We start from the raw sequence: 22,072 nt of genomic DNA on the forward strand, positions 1-22,072 counted from the left end.
CCACACCAGCTGCACGTCAAATCTGCACCCCGGGAACTGACTTCTGACTCCGTATCGCTTGCTTTTCTCTTCCCGGGTGTTTAGGGAGACAGATATGGGACACAGTGCAGCACTAGTTCATGATTGGGGCAGCTCACCCCAGTGTATTGTTTGGGGCACAGAAACCTGTTACTTAAATAAATACATTTAGAGACAACTGGAAGCATTTTGTAGAGTTTCGTTCATTAGATTAATATATAGACCACTCTTGTAGCCTAAAGTAATAAAGTTATCCAGAAACTTGTTATCCAGAAAGCGTCAAAATATGCAAAAGCTGTCTCCCATAGACTCCATTTTATCCAAATAATCCAAATTTTTAAAAACAATTTCCTTTTCCTCTGTAATAATAAAACAGTAACTTGTACTTGATCCCAACTAAGATATAATTAATCCTTATTGGAGGCAAAACCAGCCTATTGGGTTTATTTAATGTTTACATGATTTTCTAGTAGACTTAAGGTATGAAGATCCAAATTACAGGTCCCATACCTGGTTATCTCTACTGTGTTAATTACACTTTATGACAAAAATGGCAAATGGTGACAGAGATATGGGACTGGTTATCCAGAATGCTCGAGACCTGGGTTTTTCTGAATAAGGGGTCTTTCTGTTATTTGAATCTTCATACCACTAGAAAATCATTTAAACGTTAATTAAACCCAACAGACTCGTTTTGCCTGTTTCACTGTTTCATGATTGTAGAGAAAAAGAACATATTTTTGAAAAATGTGAATTATTTCATTCAAATGGAGTGAGAGGGAGATGGCCTTCCCGTAATTCGGGTATTTCCTGATAATGGATCCCATACTCGTAGCTGACAGGTCCATGTACATTGTTATGGAAAAACTTCAAGAGCATTCCGTATGATTGTATCAGCAACACTTAAAGGGAAAATGTCATTACATTATTTTGATATTTTTTGCTTTATAAAATAAGTATTTCAGATGAGTTTTTAAGTTTTTTAACGAACCATGAAGATATTTGTCTTTCTCTGTGGAGAGCGATGCCCAAATGCAAGGGAATTTTGGCCATGTGGAATTCTGAGCATATTCCTCCCACCAATGTTGCCCTAACCTTGTTACCCGGCCTACGGTGTCCCCTGTGCTCCAGTATTAAAAGGTTGGTTGCTGCTTGCAGGCCCAGCGCTGAGGCCATGGATTCGCTTTGTTAAGGGGTAAAGTAGCGCCACTAGGTTCCTCGTGTAATTGGACGACAGCCTGGTGTGAGCCTAATTTCACAGTTTATGTTTAAAACCTTCAGAAATGATTTAGTGCGTCTGTCCACAGAGGAACTCGGCTCTGACTTCAGCAATTCCAACGCTCAGACAATTTAAAATCTCCCCTCTGCTTTCCGGAGAAAATAATGAGGATTAAGCGCACGCACCAAGCCGAGAGCAGAGGAACCGTAGGGTTCCATAACGAACTGCAGCCTCCCCGAGCCCCGCGCTCCACACAATCACAAAAAAAATTTGTTAGCGGATGTTGCAAATCCTGATGAAAGGAAGAAACAATGATTAAACCACTTCGCTGTAAAGGAGAGGGACTTAAAACAAAGGAAATATATATATATATATATAACAAGAGAGCAAAAAAATTGTATGCCCGTCAATGTAAATAATGGCTCTCGGTATTCGGTTTATTATCTGTTTCCTTTCAAAGGGTCTTTCATTGTGGGATTTTTTTTTTTCTCTCTTACGCCGGCTCATATGAAAGTGTGCGCTATAGAATCTCACATTAAAAGAGTCCCACACTCAATGGAAAGTTATTATGTTAAAAAAGAAAGAAAGCAAAAAATGACGTAACGCAAAATGTGAGGCTTTCATGGCAATCTTTTCGCATGTAAATGAGTCCTTTATTGTGCCGGCGGTGAAGAAGTATCTTTGGGAAGAGATGTGATGTTCCCACCGGCGCCTACTGAGCTGATAATGAATGTAAGAAAGGTTCTGCTGACTTTTAAAGTAGAGGCAATTTAATAAGTTACAGAGAGAGACAGATCTCATCAAGCACAATCCATAATATCATACGGCTTTGGCACTGTAGCCACTGGCACTGGTACATGCAGCAATGCAACAGCCACAGTGTTGTATGGTTAGGGTTGCATACGTCTAGTCTCCCCCATTCTTCCATCCTTGTCCACCCATAATGCATTCCCCCTATTCATTCAGTGCTATCCTTCATCTGTTAAGTCCCCACTCCTGATCCACTCAATCCCCACCCCTGATCCACACAATCCCCACCCCTGATCCACACAATCCCCACCCATGATCCACCCAATCCCCACTCATGATCCACCCAATCCCCACCCATGATCAACCCAATCTCCACCCCTGATCCACCCAATCCCCACCCCTGATCCACCCACTCCCCACCCATGATCCACCCAATCCCTATCCCCTTTATGTCACACCCCAATCCCTCAATGTCTAGTCACCTTTGAGCCGTGGTACATGTTGGTAATAAAATCCAGTATCCCACAGTATGAGATATTTGTATTTAAAGATTGAGTGGCCCATGCTAAATGTTGATTGGTTGCTGTGAGTAACTAGACCAGTAGCAAACATAGAACCTCTTTTCTTACTTTCTCCCAAGTTTTAATTGCCACACTTTCTGAGACATCATCCTGCCCGGCGGCCATAGTGGGTTCTTACATGTGGCCTTTCTTATTCTGTTTTACCCCTTCAAATGTCTCATGTCTTAGAATCACCATGTAGTTGCTGGACAGTCTACTGGCAAGATCGAAATGACCAAGTCACTGAAAGTCTTATTGTTGCTTATTTTATGGTCAAGTTACTGTATGTCCCACCAATAATTTCTAAGCTGCTGTAGATACTAAAGTCCAGACAGAATATCTGTTGTTGGCTCACCTCCAGCTTGTGACATCACTCTGAGACTATTGTAAGGGCCTGGGGCAAACTAATGGTTGGGTGTCCCATTATCTAAATTCCAGCCTACAGTTCTACCACTGATCCATTGACAGCCTTAGGCATCGTATACAGCCAAATAGTAAATGTGTAACACAACACTTTGAATGGGATGTTCTTGTTTGTTTGAAACAAAATTAATTCCTATTTTCTAAGGGTGGATACATGGATTGGGAGGAAAGATCTTTAGCATGGAATGTTGGGCCTATAAAATTAATTTTGTACCCCTCTCTATTCTATTAACGGTGGTCCTACAATGTACATTGAAGTGGTTCTCGGAATTTGCTGTCTGCTAATAGGTACACGGGGGCCGTTGATTAACAGACAGAAATTCCGAGAGCCACTTTCCCACATCACATCGCTTCATTCACCCATAAATAACATAAATGATTGCCACATTCTATTTACTGCGCGTGCTGTACAGGCTGCAATCTAAGGTGACCATCTCCAGGTTTAAGCCAGAGGGTTAAAGATGAGAGAGCCACTTGCAGAAGGAACGTCAGCGGAAGACTTCCCGGTGCGTCAGGATAGGGGGCACCGAGTGCTCAGGAGGAGCGGCAGATTAAATTGATTTCCTGGAGAACAGCAATTACAGATAAATTCAACTTGGGATGAGATCAGCCAATATCTTTTCAAACCATACCCGAGGAGCTAGCGCATCTAAAGTATAGAGGTTTTCTAATTTTAGTCTGTGTCAGCATACCTACATGCCAATTCCTAAAAAAATACATTTAAATTAGATGAAATAAGTTGTTCTTGTTGTTTTTTCTTCTTCTTGCTTTGAAAAGTATTTATTAAATGTATAATTGCCCGTTTTTTCCTGTATATGACCTAAGGAAGAGCAGTGAGTCACACCAACAAGTCAATGAAGTGCACCCAGCCAAACCCCGGAATCATGCTGGATTTCCATTAAATACCCCACCTCCATTTCTGGTCCATGATTCAGCACCATCATACCAAAACTAGGACAGTTGGGGCAAACCAATTGCAGGGTATGTTTCTCAATGAGGAAATTTTACAGACACTGATGCTTCTCTTAAACATCTTATTCTGGTTGGTTGACTGGATGCACTGCATGGTCACATTGGACTCCCCTGGAATAATAGGGTTTAGGTCTAATGCTCTCAGTTCAACAACTAGGGACAGATTTACTATGGTTAGAATGGTAAATTAAAATTAAAATTTTGGTCAAAACTCACAAATTCTAATTTATAACCACCAACTCGAATTTGAATTTGATTGTGAGATTTATCACACCTCGACCCTGGATACAGTTCTAATTTGATTATTCGCTACCTAAAACCTGCGGAGTTCATGAAGAAGTCAATGGCAGAGGTCAATTGAACCATTTGAAGATGTTAATTGCCTTCCTGACATTCAAGTTTTTTTTTTTGGGAGGAAAACTTGATTCAAATTCGATTTGAATTCTATTAGAATTTTCGGGTCGTTCCTATTCGAACGAATATTAAACATTCAAGTTTTTTCATAAACTACCTCCCATTTGAGTTGTGAGTACATTCGAATTTATTAGAGTTAAAAAAAAATTCACATAACTTTGAAATTTGAAATTTGACCTTTGATAAATAACCCCCTTAATGTCCAGATTCTAATTCATAAGTCCAAAGAACCTATCAAGTGATATATGAATAATATATCTCCCAATATTCTATATTCAAACATGGATGCATTTTTAGGCATTTTTAGCCCTTATCCCCTTCCATTATACCTAAACAACCCACATTATTTGCCACTTTATACTATCAGGTAAAACTATCCCTTCGGATGTTGTGGGGGAACATTTACCAAGAAAGAGTTCTGGAGACCCAAGAACAGGGGTCTCCAACTTTTTTTATCCTTGAGTCACATTCAGATGTAAAAAAAGTTGAGGAGCAACGCAAGCATAAAAAATTACCCTGGGTGGAGCAAAAAGAAGTGCAGTGATTGGCCTTTTGGTAGCCCCTATGTGGACAGGCAGACTACAGGAGTCTCTGTTTGGTAGTAGACCTGGTTTTTATGCAACCAAAACTTGCCTCCGGAAGCGCCGCACGCCACTGAATTCGGCCGTACGGAGGGGGCGGGGCCCGGCTGCGTGTCATGCACCAGGGCCCCTCTAGGAATGCTACTGCCTCCAAGCCAGGAATTCAAAAATAAGCTCCTGCTCTGAGGCCACTGGGAGCAACATCCAAGGCGTTGGTGAGCAACATGTTGCTCGCAAGTCATTGGTTGGGGATCACTGCCCTTGAAGTTTAGAGCTATGACTACAACTACATGCTTAGGGAACTGTTACTACTCCATTGGGGGGGCCTAGATGAGTGGTTTAGGGGCTCAAGCTATAATCTAATTATGTTGTTATATGAGGAGAATGTCTATAATCCTGGAGGTTTAGCATGAAGGTCATATACAGGGGGAACGCTTATTTGATGTCCTTGTTGGAACTATGGCTGATACAGCAAGCCCTCCAAAAGAGGCTTGAACCAAAAAAGTCCATCGCTGCATAAGGCTCTAAGAGGCTTCATAGTTATAAAGATTAGATTATTATTGCATGGAGAGGGACCAGTACAAGGGTACTGTACATACAGCTTGGGTGGTATGGATAGATAGACAATAGTGTGGCATGGATGGAAAGGCATCAGTGATGGAGAGTCTGTCAGCTCTAGATTTCACACCCAGGCCTACGGCCCTCGATTTACTCCATCATGTTGTACAACACCCTCAGTGCAATCAACCTTTATGCTGAACTATCCTATAGAAAGAGCTCACAGTTCCCGTCCCACCGGTGCATGTTCTTAGATAAGCTGGAAGCTAGCCCTGTATTCTCTCTTGTTACTCTTATCTGTGATTTATTTGTTTCTTTCTGGAACAGCAGCAAACTGTGTGGCACTGATCAATACCGAGGAGAAATCTTAATAAGCCTGACTTATAAAAAATGCATGCATTCGTTAATCACAGTACGTATAGAAGCCGGGAGGTAGTCAGAGATTCTCCTTGCCTGAGCTCTATAGGTATTGGCAGGAATCATTACGGTGTCCTGTGTAGGTCATATCTTCTGTGAACTGGTTCTGTTTCATAATCAGAATTTAAATAGATTATCTAACCCTTTTTTATAGACTTTTCCCACCAGAGCCAGTGGATTTATTGGCTGTAGGGGGACCAGCATGATCATATTGATTGTTTAGTGTTTAGGCAAGGTGAGGGCACTCCATTCCTATTTATTTCAGTATCGTCACAACAGACTGCTGATTGCAGAATGTGGTTGTCCAACTTTCTGATGGCATTTCCTGAGTTTTTAGCTTTTTTAAGAGTGAAACCTACAATTGGCACCTATCTGGCTTTGTAACAAACACCACTTTTTCCTTTGGGTTGCCTGGGACTTCTTATTTGTCCAATATCTGTGGGTTGACAAATAGTCAACCCGTGCCTGAACCTAACCAACCCACCACCAACCCCCTTAAAAATCACTGTAACTGCATGAACCCACCCAAATCCCCTCTCCCATGGATGACACTGCCACCAACGAAGGTGACAACCCTAATTCAATCACTGCTGAGTATCTAAATGCACCATGGGATTGTTTTGCTGCAGAATCCAGATGAAGCCCACAGCAAGGCAATTACAGAGATGGTTCTATTATCTAGAAACATATTACCCAGAACTACCATATAGTCATTATTGGGCATCCTGTGTTTTTAAAATATTTACATGCTTTTTCATTAGCTCTAAGGCATGGCAATCGTAGCGATGGAAAATCCGAGATGCCAAGCATTTAGGATAATAGATCTCATACCTTTATATAGATGCGGCTTGGGTTTTGCTGGATGTTGTTCATAGCTTGAGGGCCAACATTTACTTTTATGATTCCGACCTTCCCATAATTCCATTGTTTGTACAAGCCTGGCGATGTATTCAGGTTAATCCTTCCATTTCTATCTGTAAATACCATTCTGCTTATTAGTCTTTCTCTAACTATCCTGTAAATCTTCTTTATGGTGTGTCTGGGCACATTAGTGGGCTCTAATGTTTGTTTATCAGTATGTAAGGGAGAGGACATTGACTTTCTGTGTCAGCGTGGGTAATTGATAGAGGGGATCATTAATCAGTCGGCTTCCTACGGGCCTGAGAAACATTATCTCACAAGCACAGCCTGGCACATCTGGGAACTAAACTTATTATATTTGGCCTCGCTAGATGCCTCTCCAGTTCAGCCCATTCCAACAAGCAGAAACCAGCAGCTGAGCCTAATTTATGTAAAGCAGCTGAGCAAGGTGTGACTATGAATATATATAGTGAATAAAGTACCCCCACTTGTAAAATATAAGGATATTATAAGTTACCGAGGAGTTTCATGACCATATAAAAGCACGAGGCCGAAGCTAACTCCGAGCTAACTTCTAATATCCTCATATTTTACAACTGGGGGTACTTTATTTATTATAATACACAAGTTTCAGTGAGTCATGTGACTGAAATGACATCAGAACTCACCGTTTATAACTGATGACATCAGAACTCACCATTTATAAGGATATAATTTACAGGATATTCATGGCTTTTGTGTATTATATAGTGAATAAAGTACCCCCTTTTTAAATTATAAGGATATTATAAGTTACCGAGGAGTTTCATGACCATATAAAACACGAGGCTGAAGGACTTTTAATATCCTCATATTTTGCAACTGGGGGAACTTTATTTATTATAATACACAAATTTCAGTGAGTCATGTGACAGAAATGACATCAGAACTCACCGTTTATAGCTGATGACATCAGAACTCACCGTTTATAAGGCTATAATTTACAAGATATTCATGGCTTTTGTGTATTATGTAGATATATGGTATCAATTTCTAATATTTTTCAGCTACAGGAGTTTAGGGCAAAGCCTCCTTAGTATGGTAACTGGTAACTGTCCTTTTTAAGCCTGTATGAAATAGTGTCCCTAGACAATATAGGGCTGCGCTTACACTTGTAATAAAGCACCTCCCCTGTATTTAATATATGGATATTTGAATTTGGGAATCCATAGTCCATAATTTTTTAATCCAATAAAATACTGAAACTTCCACAAAACTTTGGCTGAATACTGAGCCAAATCTGAATTTGTATTTTCAAAGTGTGATAGAAATTTGTGCCCAGAGCTGAACCAAATTCCAAGTCCTGGGAATCCTGAACGACATCCGTGTATCCATAATAAAATGTCCCCATGATCATACGTGTATATAAAGACACAAGACTGCAGGCTGAGTTATACAGGGAACTCTGAGTATCACTCATGTATTATAAGGGATAATGTACCCCCTACTGTAAATGATAAGGATATTAGAAGTCACTGAGGGGTTCTGTGACCATATAAAGACACAAGACTGCAGGCTGAGTTATACAGGGAACTCTGAGTATCACTCATGTATTATAAGGGATAATGTACCCCCTACTGTAAATGATAAGGATATTAGAAGTCACTGAGGGGTTGTTCTGTGACCATATAAAGACACAAGGCTGCAGGCTGAGTTATACAGGGAACTCTGAGTATCACTCATGTATTATAAGGGATAATGTACCCCCTACTGTAAATGATAAGGATATTAGAAGTCACTGAGGGGTTGTTCTGTGACCATATAAAGACACAAGACTGCAGGCTGAGTTATACAGGGAACTCTGAGTATCACTCATGTATTATAAGGGATAATGTACCCCCTACTGTAAATGATAAGGATTTTAGAAGTCACTGAGGGGTTCTGTCCCCATATAAAGGTATAAGGCCGCTGTAGTAGCCTCTATTTTGAAAAACAATGTCATTAAGTTTTCGGCAAACCTTGGCAGTAACTATAATGCATAGAGTGAGATCAGCCACCAAGCACTCACTTCTAGCCATAAGATAATTGAAATATTTCTGTGCAGTTGGTCAACTTTAACATCCAGGAAAATCCGCCACAATGTCAAAAACCGACACTAGTGGAAATGAGAGAGATAGTCGTTAACTACAAGTCGTTCCTGGTTTTTACTCTTTCTTAATCGTATTTGCTTCAGTGACCCCTTTTGTTTGTGGAATGAAAGCAAACATGGCTGCTTTGTAATACTTCAGCCAGCGCCACAACGTATTTACTGTGTATGTGAATGTGTTTTGGGGAGAGAGAGGCAGGCGTAATGTGTACAAGAGCTAATGGGTTGGAGCAGATTCTTGAGAAATATGTCAGCGAGTCTCTGGTGAGGCATGCCTGCCAGTTACAGGAACACTGAACGCGTGCTCTGATTACATTTGCAAACCGAGAGGGACGAAACAGTCGCACAAAACGCGCTCTACCTCATTACACGCAGTTTTGACAGATGCCGGAATCTAGTGTCCTCCTTCCCTTCCTCGAGACTTTGTTCAGCTGTTTGGGGAATCCAACTTGAGCAAAACAAAGGCACAACCAAACTTTTAAAAAAAAAAAAGGAGGAAAACTCACGCTCAAGTAGAAAGACCAGAAGGGAAATAAATATAAAAGCGAAAAAAAAATATTTTATTCCAAGCTGAAAACATTATTAGAAAATTTTTGTACATGCTATTTTATGAGGCAGCTGCGGGGTGTGCTCGCTTGGAAATATTGTCCGAATCAAAACACCAACAAAGAAAAGTTCATTATTTGCCCTTAGATTCAGTCTCCTGTTTCAAGATGATATGAGGAAAGAGATAGAAAGAGTTATAGATATAGAATCAGAAAAGGGATCAGACTTCTATAGTTCTGCTAAAAGCTATTTTTACTGGGAGTTGCACTTCATTACAATTGTCATAACATAGTAAGTTGGGTTGAAAAAAAAGACACACGTCCATCAAGTTCAACCTTTTAACTCTATTTTAATCTGCCTAACTGCCAGTTGATCCAGACAAAGGCAAAAACCCCATCTGAAGCCTCTCCAATTTGCCTCAGTGGGGAAAAAATTCCTTCCTGACTCCAAGATGCAATGGGACCAGTCCCTGGATCAACTTGTACTATGAGCTATCTCCCATATCCCTGTATTCCCTCACTTGCTAAACACCATCCAACCCCTTCTTATACCTATCTAATGTATCAGCCTGTACCACTGATTCAGGGAGACAATTCCACATCTTCACAGCTCTCACTGTAACAAACCCCTTCCCAATATTTAGCCGGAACCTCTTTTCTTCTAATCGGAATGGTTGACCTCGTGTCAGCTGGAAAGACCTACTGGTAAATAAATCATTAAAGAGATTATTATATGATCCCCTTATATATTTATACATAGTTATCATATCACCCCTTAAGCTCCTCTTCTCCAGCGTGAACATCCCCAATTTGGCCAGTCTTTCCTCATAGCTAAGATTTCCCATACCTTTTACCAGCTTAGTTGCCCTTAATAACTAAATGTAAAACCTTGAAGGAGCTGTAGTGAGACAGCTTGGCAGAAGCTTGGGCACTGTATGTCGGACACCGCAGAGAAGCCGGAGAAAGTTTTATACAGGGGGCCCTCCTCTCTTAACGACAAATGGCACTGGGCTTGTGCATATCCACATGAGAGGGGGCCTGGAGACTTCATGAGAGAAACGCTGAGTGCGTGAGAGGATACGAGAATGTTCTTGAAAACAGTGTTGACTGTGTAATTGATCCACTTTGAGACAGTAACCACAGCCCCCGTCTGTAACCTGCTGTTCAATAAAAGTCTGTCTTGGTTCATCGCATTGCTGTGTTCTGTGGCTTATTCTTGCAGCAAAGGTCGTGTGCATGTTTCTCACTGTAATGGATCTCTACCAGCCACAGAGAGCAACTTTACAAGCCTTTGATGAGGAGTCTCATGCTAGAGACCATGGCAACTCTTGTGACCCCTGACAAATCACTTAATCTCTTGGTGTTCCAGTATATGCATCTGTCATGGCTTTCTTGACTTCTTCTATCCATTCATTTAACAATATAGGGTAATTAAAGCTGGTCATAATCAGGCAGATTCAAGCCAATTCATCCCCTTCAGTCGACAGCTCAATTGCCTGTGTTTGGGCCATATGTCTACCAAGCAGGTTTGAAAATTCCATTGGGTCAAGGACGATTGGTGCAGTCTTCTCTGGACGGTCTTCATTGGTCTTTGCTATGAACTGATCATTGGCCTGAAGGTCAAACGATTGGATCAGCTCTATATGGCCTAGTACATAGGTGGCCATATATTGTAAAGTTGCTCTAGTCACCTTGCCAGAGCAGATCTTTAGGTGTATGGACATCTTTACTCCCTATATCCCTACCTTCCTACAGCTGGGAGTAGTATGATTGCATCTGTAGGATCTTGGACATCCTTGATTTATGTCATTGTGCCATGGAGATCCTGCATTGCCCTTTTGTTTACAGCTTTGGCCCGGGAAACTGACCAGACAAGAGCAGCCAAGATTATTTATGATCTGCTTCAGTGGTTCCCAAACTGTGGGGCAGGAGCAGTGACAGGGGGGCTCAGACTGAAGACATGAGTTGAGATTTGCGGTGTACATCTATTTGCTCTCCTAGACACATCTAACAGCCCAGCTTAAAGGTCAGTCATAGTGATGAGAATGAAGTGTCTTATTCTGGAAATTATGGCTGAAAGGTTGGTGCAACTGTGTTTTCTTATATTTTGACAAGGTTACACCTCCAAGGTGGGCTTGAAAAAAAAAAAAACGACAACTACTGATCTAAATAACAAAAAGAATACAAAGAAAGTGAAAAAAACAGAGAAATGAGAAAAAGGAGGAGAGAGGGAAGGGAGAGAAGATGAGACAACGGGAGGTATAGAATGAGAGGCAGGTGGCAGAGAGAATGCAATTAAAGGTGTATAGGAGAACAAAGCAGGCAGGTAGAGGAGGATGGAATAATATTTTGGATAGTGGGATTCATGGTCAGAGGGTTCCTGCTGGGCCCGGGGCCTTGTCAAAAAGAGAATGGAATCCACTATAGTCCCTGGGCACAGTGCATGCTCGCTTAGCACAAAGCTGCTGTTTAATAAGCTCTTTAGAGCACTTAACACTCCGCAGGCTCTTTGTTCCCTTTTCAGCCGATAGAAGCCGGCGTTCCTTTTGCAACTTGTCCCTTTTATGTTTCCCCAGCTCTACCTTCCAACCCCATGTCTGATCTGAGAAGCAACACACAGATCTTGAATAGGAATAGAAATGCAGAATAAAAGGCAGTGCTCTGAATTCTCACCCTCTCACACGCGGCGCACGCTCGCTGGAACACACACTCACACACACACACTCGCGCACACACACACTCGCGCACACACACACTCACACACACACACTCGCACACACACACTCGCACACACACTCGCACACACACTCGCACACACTCGCACACACACACTCGCACACACACACTCGCACACACACACTCGCACACTCGCACACACACACTCGCACACACACACTCGCACACACACACTCGCACACACACAAAGAGATAACAAGCCATGAACACATGAATTCTTCATCTGGGAAGTAGATGTAGTTGATCCGGTGCCGTTGCTTGAAATAATGATTTTATTTCCTTTTTTATGAGATCAATTAGTTTTCTGTCTATATACAAATTTCATGAGGAGCAGCCAGAGATTTATCTGAGACAGGCGAGTACTACTCCAGCAAGGAGATGGAATCCGACAGCAAATAGAAGACCATTTGACCTCGGCCATCGAGACCGCTCCTCTTGTTAAATTGGAATTGGATCAATTCCTGCCTTTTTTTATTTTAATATTAAAAAAAGAGTGTGCTGAGAGTTCAGGGCCACTACTTTAATCTCATTCAAGGGGGTCTCTGCTTCTGACATTGGAAAGCTGAGAAGAATCCAAAGAAAAAGGCAAATAACTAAAAAAAACCCTCTAAAAAAATAAATAAATAATGAAGACCAATAACAAAGTTGCTTAGAATTGTCAATTCTATAACATACTAAAAATTACTTTAAAGTTTAACCACCCCTTTAAGTTCTGGATGAGCTGCTTAGGGATTGGATAGCTAAGGTTTGAACTTTCCCTCCAGCTCATCCAATCGCCACGCACAAAATCTTTAGGTCGAACTTTTCTCCCGCTCTCGCTGCCCACGACTTTTTTACTTCCGGAACTAAATTCATAGACTTGTGGCTGCCCCTGCCACACTCTTATTGTGACGTTGGGACCGGAGCGGGTCTTTTAATAGATGGAGATAACATTTTAAAGGAACCAAACTGCTTTTGCTTAACACATGCACAGAGAAATGACGCAAACAATTCATAGGCCCTTGTATAATCAGAACCTTATTCACCTTATTCATAATAAGATGGCTTTGAAAGATAAGATAAAATAATAAAAAGAGTTTAAGGGGTGAAGTAGGTGCCATATATACAAAGTTCAGCAGATAATGACGGTCTTTGACATCCAATAGATCCCTTGCAGCTTGGGATCAGTATTTCGCATGTAGGGCACAGTGAGGGGCGTCATTACAATGACATAACACATCATTTACAATGTGTCTTACAGACAAGTAACAGGAGGGTAAACTATAATTTGGATTTTGTAAAGGTAGCAAAGTCGCCAAGGAAACAGAGGTGGCAGACCAGCGGGGTTCCTGTAAGGAGCCGGATTCTTTACACACACTCCCAGAGACTGGGAAATAGACAGGTTGCTGTGTGACCGGTTATTAACCACCCCCAGCCTTCTGTAATCTGTAATAAAAACGTCTTCCACCCTCGTATTGTAGCACCCGCCTTGGATGAGCAGAGCGGCAGATGTCTGTTAGTGGGACTGTGACATTACTTAGATGTGAGACTGGCAGTCGTTTTTCTCTTATTATTACACAAACCCTCAACAAGGGGATTCCTGTGCTGGCTTGGGTTTATGTTATCCCTTTACAGGTGGTTCCTGCTGAATTGTACCCTGTTTTATGGTGTGAGTAGGGTGTCCACCTTTCCTCCTGACTAACTCTGGGCTTGGAGGCGGGGCCGTAAAGTAGCCGGAAATGGGGCTATGACGTAATGGGGCGGGTATGGGATGTGATGCCGGGGGGTGGCTCTATGACCAGGCCCGGACTGGCAATCTGTGGGTTCTGGCAAATGCCAGAGGGGCTGCTATAATGTGCCATAGAGAGTCAGTATTTAGTGGGCTGGTGGGGGCTGTTTGGGCCTTTGTGTGGGCTGAGTGGGCCTTTGTATACCTGAAATACCAGGGCCTATTTTAATTCTCAGTCCGGACTTGGCTATGACGTGGCAATCGGCAGTTGGCTGGTCGCTGCATCAATCTCAGGGAATCCTGTCCGGCTTTCCTAATTTGGAAAACCAGGCAGGCAGTTTTGGCCCAGACAGCCCTTCAAAAAAACGGCCATAGGTGGGAACTATGGGCAAACTTTGGGGAGCTGTTCCAACAAAATAACACTGGGAGGTCTCATTTTAGTGGTTTAGCTGTTTTTCAAACCACAAATAAATTTTCTCTAAAACCACAAATGTCATGTAATTTATTAAAAGATCTGCATATAAAAGTACAAATTTAAATGAAAAACTTGTGAATGATCCAAATAGAAATACGAAAACCTTAATAAATTTGAGTTTTTCGGACAAATACTAGCAAAACCCCTAAAAGTCTAAATGGCTTTAAAAAAAAAAAAAAAGGTCCAGTAGGTTCAGCACAGATTGACTTCTATGGGACCTCAACTGCTTTTACACTTGATATGTCTTAAATGTTTTGCGTATTAGAGACATTTTTTAAAAAAAATGAATTTTTAGAGATTTTTGAAAAAAAAAATAGAAATTTGAATTTTAGTAAATATGCCTCTTAGTATAGGGGCATGTCCAAAAATGATGCTGTAGGTGTGCCCATACCAGCCAACTAGCAGCTAACATTACTGGTCTGTCGTTTAAAAACGAACCTGTGATTGGTTGCCCATTGCCCTCGTATTTTTTTTTCCAACTAAAGGAACGAATGTAAATCAGTGCAGAATGCGCATTTGAGTATTTTTTCCTTTTTTTCAATTCATCATTAAACCTATAGATGGAGGCAAATAATAATGACAGGGACATGAGAATATGATTTATTGGCAGATCCAGAGAGAACGAGACGAGCCATGGAAGCAACACACAAGTTCTCATGGACGCAAGGCCCTACCTGAACCAATTAACCTAATTTTTCAACAAAGTCCATATGTTTCTCTGCTAATATCCATATTCATTAGAGGGATAGGGGAGACTATGTTTGTGGTCTCCTTGAATTTGCAATTACTTGATTACCTGGCAAACTACAGAAATGTATTAAATATTAATTAGCAGATTAGAAGTAATTAAAGGGCAGAAATCAGCTTCACGCTGATACCAGACCCCCATCGCTCATTCACATGAGTAACAGGGCTAGGGGGTAAGTAAGCCTTGCGGGGAACAGAAATCACTGTATCATTGGAATTATTAATGCTACACAATTATAGGCACAGCGCATACCTATTACTACACGGCACAACATCTCTGCTCATTGCTAAATCAATTAGTTATTGTGTTACATACTCTTCTGCTACAATATGTAAGAGGCAGATTAAGGTAAATAAGGATTATACACGTCAGGAACCATCTCTCCCTACTATACCTGCTATCCCACAGTCACACTCCCTTCCCAGAGACTATTATCCCACTGTTACTATAGACACATCTCTCCCTACTATACCTGCTATCCCACAGTCACACTCCCTTCCCAGAGACTATTATCCCACTGTTACTATAGGCACCATCTCTCCCTACTATACCTGCTATCCCACAGTCACACTCCCTTCCCAGAGACTATTATCCCCACTGTTACTATAGGCACCATCTCTCCATACTATACCTGCTATCCCACAGTCACACTCCCTTCCCAGAGACTATTATCCACTGTTACTATAGGCACCATCTCTCCCTACTATACCTGCTATCCCACAGTCACACTCCCTTCCCAGAGACTATTATCCACTGTTACTATAGGCACCATCTCTCCCTACTATACCTGCTATCCCACAGTCACACTCCCTTCCCAGAGACTATTATCCACTGTTACTATAGGCACCATCTCTCCCTACTATACCTGCTATCCCACAGTCACACTCCCTTCCCAGTGACTATTATCCACTGTTACTATAGGCACCATCTCTCCTTACTATACCTGCTATCCCACAGTCACACTCCCTTCCCAGAGACTATTATCCACTGTTACTATAGGCACCATCTCTCCCTACTATACCTGCTATCCCACAGTCACACTCCCTTCCCAGAGACTATTATCCACTGTTACTATAGGCACCATCTCTCCCTACTATACCTGCTATCCCAGTCAGTATCACTTTAAAGATTTTTAATTTTGTAGACAATTAGAAGCCTCTTGTCTTCTGACATACATACAACTTGTCCCTTGTCCCCAGAACAAAAAGGGTATTTTATAGTATTCTAGCTTCTGGCTACCTTGAAAGGAATAAAATAGAGGAGAGACAATACAGTTTACATTTTTTAAAGTTTTTTTATTAAAATTATCAATTCAAGTTATATTTGAAGTATTCAAATTCATCTGTTGTAGGTGGTCCCAGTCCCAGTCTCCTCTGCTCTTGGTTGGGGTAGGACAGAGACGAATCTTCAGGAACAGTAGGAAAGTTGCAAATAATTATTCCCAGGAACAATCTTGCCGAAAAGGCTGTTGGATCTCGTTGGATTAATGGCAGGCAGCATCCATGTCTGAATCATGTCTTCCTCCTCAGAATTAATTGTATAATAATCAGAGTTCCCTTTGCAAATTCCTCCTCGTAGTCTTTCCTGTGACAACTGTCAATTCTGGGATTTTCAGTTCTGGTTCTCACTAACAGGTTTGGGAACATTAGCAGCATTTTTCTCTATGTCCATTGTGGCCTCACCCATTGGGAATGAGAAGCCATCTCCTAAGCTGCTGAAGATCGGGAGGAACCAATATTTCTTTTCATTGCCAAACACTTCTCTCAGATTCTTGCTGAAGCCCAAGTTATAGGGATTAAACTCCTCTGTGTTATCAGTGTCCTCCCGATCAGTTATATTCCTTAGAGCCAGTTCGAAATGATCAAGGAAAAGTCGGAATAGCATTATAGCGAAGAACGTGGTCAGGCTGAACAGCACAATGATAGGGACTTTGGATGGGCTGTTGGGCAGCTGATGAGTCCAGAATAGTATGGAGCAATAAAGCGACACTGCGCTAGTGAATATGCACAATAGCACTCCATACATCACAGCGAGGAGGAAGAACTTGTAGTTGGAGAATCCCACACAGTTGTTTAGAAATCCGCAGTGATGATCCAGTTTCAGTATACAGACGTTACACACTGGGCAATGGTGGCACCTGTCTGGCTTTATCACATGGCATGTGGTACAGTACCTTACAGCCTTCTTAATATGCAAGTCTTTAGCCATACGAATGAGGATCTCCTGCAGCACTTGTGGCCTCTCATCACTCAGGTACAGCTGCTTGTCAGCCTCCGATGGGCGGAATTTTTCAGGAGGGACAACGGGAGGCATCATAACAGTTCGGAGATAACACCACACGCACAGGAGGAACAAAAGGTGGAAAATCACCAGGAAAGTCACCTTTGCCTCTAATAACTGTACAGTGAATATGCACAGCTCCACCACAAATATATAATAGCAGGTAGCAAGGAGTCCAATCAAAAGTAGAACCACGATTCGGGAGATCTTCCTCATGCAGGAACGCTGATATTCCTCTTCTTCTTTTTCATTAATTGTTATCTTAGTATCTTTCTCTTCATTTGACATAATTATAGTTTTGAAATATCGATAAAAAGTAAGAAAAAATCCAAAAAGCGATAAGACTGAGTCTCTGATGTGTCACCACCAGCGCTCGTAGGTCTTATGACAAAGCAAGTGAATGAGTAACATCAGTAAACAACTCTCCTCTTTATGACATCACAATGCACTCTGTATTCTCCTCTGTATGACATCACTATAGTATTCTCAGCCAATAGGAAGCTACATGCAAATGATCTGCAGATCAACAACCTTGCAGACGTAAACAATGTAACCATAGCAACCAACTGTAATGCCACTCCCACCATGCCTGCAGTGCAACTCACCTCTCCATATTTAAACCTGTCAACTGTTTTACTGAATCAAAAATCAATAGTAATTATTATGGCAGAAAAACAGTCACTATGTTTAAGGAAATATTAAAGTTCAAACAACTCTGCCCAGTGCCCAGTATAGAGATTATGGTACAACATGACTTCCTTGGTGCTACAGGATCTATTGAATGAATGGAATCTGTAAACTCCCAAGTTTTAGTGAAATCAGTAAATATTATTTTTATTCAGGGTTGAGAGGAATAAAGATTCACTAAAATAAAGGTGTTTGCTTCAACTCTAATGATTAATATCATTTATCAGAAATATTGGGGCTCCCACAACCCCTAGTCACTGTGTATACAAACAAAGAGACAGCCGGCTACAAAAAAGAAATATTACTGTCACTAGAATATTATTATGTTTTTCTGCAACGCAGAATCTCACGGTTGATGTAGCAGCACTAGTTTTGTGTTGGATTCAACCCCTTATTTTCAGATTTTCTACGTGGGAAATCATTACCTAAAATCGACCGAAAGGTTTCCCACAGCCCCAGAGACTATTATCCACTGTTACTATAGGCACCATCTCTCCCTACTATACCTGCTATCCCACAGTCACACTCCCTTCCCAGAGACTATTATCCCACTGTTACTATAGGCACCATCTCTCCCTACTATACCTGCTATCCCACAGTCACACTCCCTTCCCAGAGACTATTATCCCACTGTTACTATAGGCACCATCTCTCCCTACTATACCTGCTATCCCACAGTCACACTCCCTTCCCAGAGACTATTATCCACTGTTACTATAGGCACCATCTCTCCTACTATACCTGCTATCCCACAGTCACACTCCCTTCCCAGAGACTATTATCCACTGTTACTATAGACACCATCTCTCCCTACTATACCTGCTATCCCACAGTCACACTCCCTTCCCAGAGACTATTATCCACTGTTACTATAGGCACCATCTCTCCCTACTATACCTGCTATCCCACAGTCACACTCCCTTCCCAGAGACTATTATCCACTGTTACTATAGGCACCATCTCTCCCTACTATACCTGCTATCCCACAGTCACACTCCCTTCCCAGAGACTATTATCCCACTGTTACTATAGGCACCATCTCTCCCTACTATACCTGCTATCCCACAGTCACACTCCCTTCCCAGAGACTATTATCCCACTGCTACTATAGGCACCACCTCTGCTGCCACCTGGTTGCTATGGGTTACAAGACCTACTGCAAACATTGCCCCTTTTATTACACTCCATTGTACATAAATAGCGTGCATTAAGCATAATAGCAGTATGCCATAAATACATTTACAAAACCTTCTGAATGATCAAAGACACATTTACTGAAGGCAAAGCTGCAGGGGGGGATGAGAAAGGTTATTCATACTGTGGAGTGGATCTAATTTTATCTCTACACTAAGAAGTTTACTGCACAGTGAGCATTGCCACAATACAATAACCTTCTTGCTTAGTTCTCATCGCTCATCCAGAGTAAACAGTTATATACAAGCGAATCCAAGCTCCGCGCTTTCTCTTTAGCCTCCCTGTGACGTTATTTTGCTTTTCACTGAAGTGTCTCGTGTCGCTCTGACCATAGAGGAAGGTTCTGTTTATATTCCATTGATGTCTGTTCTATTTCTGTCCCATTACCTTTCATTGATGGTGGAGTTCTTTGAAAAAATCTCACTTCCAGACTTGATGTAAATTTGATAAAATGTCAAGTTCATCATTAATGTGCTCATCCTGTTTTTATTGTGTGGTATTCAAACTGGGTCCCCCAGCCCTAGAGTTGGAGTGTAAATAGTAGTATGGAGTATCTAATGATGGGGGTGCAGGGTTGAGTGGGACGATGGATGATACCATAACTGATAACTGATAGGCTGGATAAATTTAATCCCCAAATCCTGCAAGCCGTAGATCCCCTTCATGTTTTCCTTACTCTTGATATTCATCGATTACAAAGCAATGCTTTTTGGGAGTTAACACTCCATTGTGGTAGTAAACAAACCCTCAGAGCTTCTTCTCCTCTTTTAGAATTCTCGCTAATTTAGGTTTCGGAGTAGAGATCATTTTACCTATTTCACACTGATGAGCTCCAACAAGCAGGGAATTAGTGAAGCCCATTAAGCCCTCCAGTGTGGTGGAAAATAACATTGTGGCCATGAGTTAGAGCTTTTTACTATCAATAATGTTGATCTGGTTGTTTGTATTACAGAGTATTCACAAATCCTGGCCTTCTGGATAATTCTTCCCATATAGACAGGGTTGCCTAGTGGGTAAAATACTTCCTATGACTGGTATTAAAAATGTTTTGCCAAGTACATTCAACCAACCTATTTGTTATTCCCCTGCCCCCCAATTATGCCCCAATCAGCTCCATCTCTGATCCTTAAAGCAATACCCCTGTTCAGTTATGGGACCTGTTATCCAGAATGCTTAGGACCTGTGATTTTTCGGAGTCATTCCGTAATTTGGATCTTCATACCTCCATACCCTGCCTACTAGAAAATCATGTAAACCTTTAATAAACCCAATAGGCTGGTTTTGTCTCAAGTAATGATAATTATATCTTAGTTGGGATCAAGGACAAGGTACAGGTATGGGATCTGTTATCCAGAACAGGCCCGGATTTGTGGCGAGGACACATAGGCCTGAGTCTAGGGCGGTGAAATTTTAGGGACGGGATGCCGCCCGGCCACATACTTAGGCGCATTGGGGACGCAAAGCTCCCCAGTGCTTCTGTGCCTTAGAGCGCCGCGACCGTCGATAGGACCTGGCGGCAACGGGAGTGGAGGTGAGCGGAAGCCATGCAGGCCTTGGGCGCCGCTTACTCAAATCCGGCACTGATCCAGAATGCTCAGGACCTAGGGTTTTCCACATACCGGATCTTTCTGTAATTTGAATCTTCATACTGTACTTTAAGTCTACTAGAATATCATGTAAACATTCAATAAACCCAATAGGCTGGTTTTGCCTCCGGTAAGTATTAATTATATCTTAGTTGGGATCAAGTACAAGCGACTGTTTTATTATTACAGAGAAAAAGGGAATCATTTTTAAACACTTGAATTATTTGATTAGTGGGCTCCTGATTAAACTGCCACTAGTGTGTGTGACAGGGACCTTAGAGTGTAAGCTCCACTGAGGCAGGGACTGATGACTAATGTCTATAGATCTGGAATAGCGACATTAGATAGTAAGTTAGGTCGTAAAAAAGACACACATCCATCAAGTTCAACACTGGAATATGTTGGCTCTATATATAAAAAAACATAATTATATATATTTTGAAAATATATTTTTAAAAGCTGGAAAAATGTATGCCTGGCCCAGACGTCTCATAAGCTGCCGAATCCCTCCCACATTCTGCGACACTCCACACTTTTTGAGGATTCGCAGTTTGAAACTTGGGACCATGGATGGGGGTGTATGTAATAGGCTTGCCGCCTTCTTTGTTTGGAGCAAACAGGCAGGGGGCAGGCCAGTGACGTTGGGGGAGTGGGCCGGTGATGTCGGGGGCGGGGCGTGTGATGTAGGGGTGGGGTGTGTGATGTAGGGGTGGGGTGTGTGATGTAGGGGGTGGGGTGTGTGATGTAGGGGTGGGGTGTGTGATGTAGGGGTGGGGTGTGTGATGTAGGGGTGGGGTGTGTGATGTAGGGGTGGGGTGTGATGTAGGGGTGGGGTGTGTGATGTAGGGGTGGGGTGTGTGATGTAGGGGTGGGGTGTGTGATGTAGGGGACGGGGTGGTGGCATAAGGGGTGGGAAACTTTTCACCCGGGCAGCCCCACCAAAAACCGGGCTTTCTGGGTAAAATCTGGACTGGTGGCAACCCTTGTATGTTAAAATCTATAAATTCAATCATAGAACAAGCGCAACTCTTATTTTAATCAGTAGAGAGCTGGGCAAAAAATATATATTAAATACTAACATATGCTCTTACAGCAGAACCTAAAGACACATTTCCTACCTAAATGCCACTTTTGCCGCCTAAATGCCACTTGGGCTTTTGTCTGTCCTTTTCCTTTAAAATCGTCATTTTTTTTATTTGTTTTTTTGAGTCGGAG

General features: G+C 41.9%; 2 protein-coding genes across 4 annotated transcripts in view; one reads left to right on the plus strand and one right to left on the minus strand.

The window, feature by feature from the left end:
• Nucleotides 1-22,072, plus strand: part of LOC108717206 (kelch-like protein 29) — a 653,541-nt gene that overhangs the window by 429,881 nt on the left and 201,588 nt on the right. The gene's annotated exons all lie outside the window — the stretch shown is intronic.
• Nucleotides 16,205-17,758, minus strand: LOC121393848 (palmitoyltransferase ZDHHC20-A-like). Its single transcript, XM_041563577.1, has one exon. The coding sequence runs from the start codon at nt 17,676-17,678 to the stop codon at nt 16,722-16,724; it is 957 nt and encodes a 318-aa protein (XP_041419511.1). The 5' UTR covers nt 17,679-17,758; the 3' UTR covers nt 16,205-16,721.

This window comes from Xenopus laevis, chromosome 5L (assembly GCF_017654675.1).
Source record: "Xenopus laevis strain J_2021 chromosome 5L, Xenopus_laevis_v10.1, whole genome shotgun sequence".
In the NCBI taxonomy this organism is placed as follows: domain Eukaryota; kingdom Metazoa; phylum Chordata; class Amphibia; order Anura; family Pipidae; genus Xenopus; species Xenopus laevis.

Excerpts from the sequence above, each read along its gene's own strand:
- LOC121393848 (XM_041563577.1), bottom strand. The coding sequence starts at position 17,678 with ATGTCAAATGAAGAGAAAGATACTAAGATAACAATTAATGAAAAAGAA.